Consider the following 6563-nt stretch of genomic DNA (forward strand, 5'->3'; position numbering starts at 1 on the left):
TAAGAGCCTTGCTCAAGGGCTCAACAGTGGCAGTTTGACAGTGCTGGGGCTTGAACCCCTGACCGTCCAATCAGTATCTCAGAGTGTTAACCATTTGAGCAACCACTGCCCTATGTTCTCCTCGTGCTTTGTGGGTTTTCTTCAGGTTCTTCACTTTGCCCCACGGTTCAAAAGTGTCTTGTATAAGTGAATGTTTGCTTGTGTCCTTCAATTGGTTGCCTTGTGCCTGAAGTTCCCTTGGATAGGCTCCAGGCCCCTGTGACCCAACACTGGTGAAAAGGTTTCAAAAATTGCACTTTTTCCTCTGGTAGTAATAAAGTTCTTTGTATCTTGTATGGTAAACATTAATGTCAAATTCAAAGAAAAAAAATGGCATGGAGAAAACTTCCTGAGAAACCTTGAGAGGAACTCAAAAAGCATGCCATTCACTTGAGGCTAACACAAGATTTTGTCTTTATATGAGACATTTTCCGAATACATTTTGTGTATGTCCTTGTAAGAATCACATGAGGACTAATGGGTATAACGATTAGAAGACTTTAAGGTCGACGGTCACCAGGTGCTAATAAACAGAAACACTGAGGAGAAATTATCTCTTTATTACAGTTAAATTATTAATAAATGTGTTGAAATCATGTTATATTGTAAAATTGGAATCCAGGAGTAAGCACAGAACTCTCTTAATGATAACAGCAGCAGTTATCAGTACAAACCTCCAAAACAAGGGTAAGAGTTTTGTTGAAATGCAAATCCGTGTCCCCTTTTCCAGTATGTTGTTAAAAATGAGCAAATTATCTAAAGGGATCATTTTGAAAAATCACAATGGGTAAAATGAATAGGTAGCCAGTGCTGTTTCCAAACCATTTACTCACCTTTATTTATTATTAGGTGCTATTGCACGATTACTCCATGCCATACAGTATATTTTCTTTCCTGTGTTAATCAAGCCTTGTTCCACTTCCTCCAAGTTAGCTGAATAAAAAAATGCCTTCTGGTTCACTGTCTCAAGGGTCCACTTAAAAAAGGTGCCTTTGCTTTCTTTAAATGCAGCTTTGGTTACTGTAATATGACTTTATACTGTATAATTATTACCCGCTTTGAGTGTGCATAGGAGACGAAGTCATCCCTAAGATCTTCAGTGCATCCAAATGCATATGCACTCTTTTTAATTTATTGAAAGTATGCCTTTATACAGTATATATGATGTTTCAAGTAGCTATGTGATTCATAAACACAAAAGAAATTGTACAAAATCCCTGAAAATAATATTAGAGACACTTTTTAAATTTTGGGATGTTGGGCAGAAAGAATACGTTACAGATTATAAATATAGAAAGGCAGGGAGGTCCATGTGTTTCTAAATTTATTGTGAAGATACAGTCAATAGTTCCTCTTCAGAACAAGGTTTGCTGGTTTGTGCACTCTGACTCCGGTGCTGCTGCTGCCCACTGCTGCTGTACACTGATTTGCCACCTTATTGAATCATTAAATGTACAGTTGCTAAGAATATACTGTGCCTCCATGTGGTGCGCATCGTTTAACATGATACATAAATAACAATGTGAGATTCAATCCATGCCTGGATACGATGTGTATGGGGTAGCACTTGGCATTTTCTGCAAGAGGTGTAAATTAGAAATGTTGTTTCCTTGCAGTTCATTGCATCTGCTATGACTCTGTTTATTTTCCTGTTCTAGAGAGGCATAGCCATGTTAGTTCACCCGAGCCTGAACCTGCTCGACGAGCCAGAGAGCGAGGTGGGGGAAAAAAGGGCTCCATTGTTCTCAAGCATTTGATTAATCCTCATAATATCATTACAGACTGTTCTGAAACCTGTGGAGAAAATGAGTTCTGCTGTTATTAATTTGCGTCACTTTGCCGTGTCCTACTTCAGCCCGGCAGCGGAGTCAGTAGAGTGCATGCCACTCCAAGCTCCCTTTTGATGATGGGTCCTCTTTGATATTTAATGGCGTTGTCATTCTCAGTTTCTCTTACACGCTGAAGTCCGGTCAACACGAAACCGAGTGCTGGCTTTTTCAGGAGTCGGAATTCTGACTTCACGCTGGGATGTCAAGGGCTGTGTGAAGAGCTCTCATATTTGATTTTTAGGGAGGAACACACTTCTTAAAAATAGTGGCAGGTTTAAAGAGATTTCTAGTGATTTCCTATTATCTCAGCTCAGTCGTTTGGGGAAGATGCTCAGTTCTTTGCTTTATTTAACATAGAGGAGATGGAGTGTCGGTGGTTGGCTCACATTTGAGCTTCTCTCGGGAGAAAAGCTTATTGTTTATTGCATTTTAAAAAATTGCAGAAATCCATAGAATATAAATATGCCAAAAATAACAAACCTGCTGGTGTTTTTCCTGCACCTTAAAGTTCTGTAAAAGAAAGAATTTGAAAACGTATATACAGTACTGCAAGCCTATTGAGTACACACATGGAGTGAGAGGGAGAGTGACATGAACTTTTATTATGACAAAGACAAATTGTGCGGGTTTAATTCTGGAACTCGGAACACTGTTGGCAATTCTACGCCTAAATCTTCTGGGATCTTGTGCTCTATTCAGTCTCTTAATTGCCCCACTTGAATCAATTATCAGGCCCAATTAATGCTTGTCATCCTGTGCCCAGAGGTATTACGCTTTTCAAAGTTTTAGTAGCACACAGGTGTAGTAAACCTGCAAGTTTTAATGGCACCCCTCTAGCTCGAGAAATCCTTTAGAGATCTTCTTGCCAGCTCCACGCAAACCCAAGCTTGAGTGATTTGCTCAGGGACCCAGTTGTCCAGTAGACTGTGAAAGCAAAACATCCTCTCTGGTTATACAAATGTAAATCGCAGTAGTAATCAAGTAGCCCTCTGGCATGGCGCTTACTGAAAAATGTGAGACTTTCTCTGGCCTTATTAAGATTGACCTCGTTGGATGGGGAGGGAGGGGAAAGGGTCCACACCAATCTTTCACGTTTTAATTGGTATGTGTTTCTCCAGCACGTCTCTGCCTCTTCCTCCATTTCTCCTCCAGTCATGCACCTATCAGGCTTTCATATTGAGGATGCTGTTAGCGTGTAACACGCTGCATATTTCTCGTGCTATGCCCCAGAGATGGGGTGGCAGAGCGTAAAATGGATGGATCATGTCAAGGGGCGGAAAGCAATTTGCCATGGGATGCAGAGGCAGAGCGAGGAAATACACTCTCCCAGAACTCAAATACAGATCCACCTTGGATAGACAAAATGGCTGACCTTGACATATTCATGTGGAGAAGTTTCTTTTATGTCGTTTGGCAATACATATCATTATTTACTGCTTATAAACTGAGTTAGAGAACAAACTTGCCTGGGATCCAAGTTAAAACATTTGTCGCTCTAATATTCTAATACTACGTCTAAAGATAAAAGATGTTTCTATGTTCTAGTAAACTACATTTTTACAATTAATTTCTTATAACACAATTGGGTATTGTGCATCTATGATAATCATTCAACATGTATCAGGATAAACAGTGGTGTTCATGAAGTTCAAGATATTTTAAAGATGCCGTTTTTGTTTCACGTCTTGAGTTTTCCATCTTTCAGATGAAGTTATTTTACTCACACTCTTCTCCCTCTCCTATAGTAAAGAGTATTATTTTAGCTCTGGGGTAGTTTATTAGGGCTCTTTTTCAATATATTTCAATTATTTACTCTCCATGTTTGGAGGGTCCACTTTTATTACTGAAGAGATTTTACAGCACAATCCAAAGCAGGTGTTTTTGCGAGTAAATATGTAGTAGTGTTTTAAATTAAAAGCTCTTTAGTTTCACTGCGAGTAAAATAATGGATGGATAGCTAGCATGAGGAAAAATGTACAGTAATTTTTCTCATTTATTTTATAATTATTATGCTTGTGTTATAATAATCAGACTGCTGTTTGAATGTTTTAATATAGCACGTGCGGATTCCTGGAGTCAAAGGTTTCTTTTTAAAAAAAATTTCATTATTTGATGTCGGGTTTGAATTGAATCTGATAAACAAACTCAGAGTTTTTAACATAAGGTTGGATTTTTTTTTTTTATTAAACAACTCAAGGCTGTTCTACTCCTCTAATGTTCTGTTTTAAATACTGGATAATTAAAAACATTGAAATATTGTCTATTCCAGGCAGATGGTGGTTACTTAGTGCTGTTTTTATTGGTGTGAAATCTAATTAAAATACTCTAATTGATCTTGCACCTCAAATGTACAGGGCATACAGTCACATATTTCTGAAAGGTGATTATAAAACAGAGCTACAGATGACTTAAATTGAAAAGTATGATCTAACACTAATTTATAATCCAGTCTTAGTCTGCTCATAGTCAGTATCCTGTTTACTACAAAAGGATTGTAACTATTTCTCCCACAGAAGTGACTTTCATTGCCTGGCCAAAATAAATAATTCGCACACACTAATATTTCTTTGGACCAATTTTTGCTTTGCTTACTGCATACCTTCACCATAGCAACATTCCATTCCCAGTTGCATTAATTGTGGGCCAAGACAGGAGAGTCGGACCAATCTGTCTTCTCCAGCACATCCCAAAGACTTCCAGGTCAGGACTCTATGTTGGCTAATTCATGTGTCATTCCTCATGCTGATTGATGTGATAACCTGGTCATTCAATACATTCAGGTAGCCTGTTGACTCCATTTTATTGCCACATAACATTGCTGAGCCTAGACCTGACCAACTAAACCAACCCCAGATCATAACACTGCCTCCAGAGGTTTGTGCAGTGGCCACTATGCATGATGAGTACATTGCGTCATGTGCATCCCTTCTTTCCCTGGATCACTCTGAAATAGAGTCAATCTGGACTCATCAGACCACATGACCGTTTTTCATTGCTCAAAAGTCCAATTCTTTGTGCTCTCTAGCAAATTAAAGCCTTTTTCAATTTTTTAAACCTGAAAGGTAAGTGGTTAACCATCAACTTTGCGAAAGAACCAAGGTCAAAAAAGATCATGAATAACAGAGATAACTTTTTTTTTTTTATCGCAATTAAAAAACCTATTCTAGACTTATTTCAGCCCCTTTCCTGTCTATGGTCTAAAAATAGTTTTTATTCGTGCCGCCGAATTCAATTTCTTGTTTCAGGATAATGAAAATCACAACACTGACATATCTGACAATTATAAAGTATGCCTTCGCAATATGAGTGACATCTTATTTCATGTCTCCGTAGGTCTACGGCCCTCTCCTGAAGAGATATGCATATCTGGAAGAGAAGATTCTTAAGCAGACGTCACCGTGATTCAAACTACTCAGGGTTTTAAAGCGTCTCGGAGTTTAATCAGCTCTGAACGGAAAAAGCCTTTAATGTGATTCTGTACGAACAGTGTTGTCTTGGATTTCTGTGTGGAGATGTGCACTGTGTATGTGCACTGATTATGTGACTCACACTGTTCAGTGTTAATTGTGGGCAGGAAGTAGCTCAGTGCGATCATTAATTTGCCCTGACACATCAAGTGTAAATGTTGAACCTTTATTTGTGTAACAGTTATTCTAATATACGCTGTAAAACGAAGCAAAACAATGGCTGATAGGAGCTGTGTGACGTACCGTGAATTATATATATAATATATCCTTGTATGTGTTTCAAAGAGACTTTGACCTAAGGCTGCATTCTATTAATAATAATCCATCTGAGTTCCACACATTCCCACTCGCTGACACCAGTGTGCCTCGGCTGCCGCTTTAAATCAATTGGTCATTAGTCTCCAGCTCCAGCCTTCGCCACTGTTAAATGTGAAGTGTATGATAGTGTGCATGCATTAATTTTGCAGTTCAGCAGAGATATATAATGTATTTAAGGCACCACATCATCCAATTATTAAAACCATCACTTTGCCACTGTTTACACATTTTTGGATCATTCTTTTCACTTTTTTTTAATCCCTAATAGGCGTTTACTGTTAATATTCAGGCATTTACTGTTGACTCATGATAATCTATTAGTGTAACACAGACCCAGCTATCACCAATCAAACGAAACTGATGGCGATATAAAATTGTAAAAGGCGATGACCCAGATACCTCAAGATATTCTTAGTTATGCTGCATGTGTTCTCTCTGCTTTATTCCTCCCTCCAATCTAAATAAAATCAGGATATTAGATTTGCTTTGTGAAACCATTCATCGTAAAGCGATGGGGCATTATGGGTTGTTCTCCTCTATGCAGTATATTATAGTACATAAACCTTAGTAACCAAGGACATTCACTTAGTGTTTACTGTACACTGCACACCTAGGACTTCTCAGAAAGATGCGCCGATTGATTTTTCATTCTAAAATGAGACTCACTGTGTGAACTGTTTTTCTTGTTTATACGCAATCGATAATGTACATGTTCTACTTCTAGACATAAAATTCCCTCAGAAGACTTTGTGCAGTTTTGTGTCTAATCCAGTTAAAGCATCACTGTTCGAGTATCTTCCACTTTTGTATGTTTAAATACGTATTATATGATACTTGAGGTTTTCTTCAGACTGTGTGTGTGTCTTGTCCTTAATAAGTAATCCTGTAGGTTCATGTAAACATGAAGACA

General features: G+C 38.2%; 1 protein-coding gene across 2 annotated transcripts in view; it reads left to right on the top strand.

Moving 5' to 3' along the window:
* Window positions 1-5874, top strand: part of xylb (xylulokinase homolog (H. influenzae)) — a 58245-nt gene extending 52371 nt beyond the window's left edge. Inside the window, exon 18 of one of the 2 annotated variants that reach the window (XR_008357881.1) lies at window positions 5202-5216. Coding sequence is in view for 1 of the 2 variants with exons in the window: in XM_053493740.1 (XP_053349715.1) it covers window positions 5202-5270 (69 nt within the window). In the remaining variant the exon portion in view is untranslated. Of the gene's footprint in view, window positions 1-5201 lie in introns of both variants that reach the window. The other variant, XM_053493740.1, reaches the window with a different exon arrangement.
* Window positions 5875-6563: the final 689 nt, after the last annotated feature.

The sequence above is a fragment of the Clarias gariepinus genome, chromosome 4 (assembly GCF_024256425.1).
Source record: "Clarias gariepinus isolate MV-2021 ecotype Netherlands chromosome 4, CGAR_prim_01v2, whole genome shotgun sequence".
NCBI lineage: Eukaryota > Metazoa > Chordata > Actinopteri > Siluriformes > Clariidae > Clarias > Clarias gariepinus.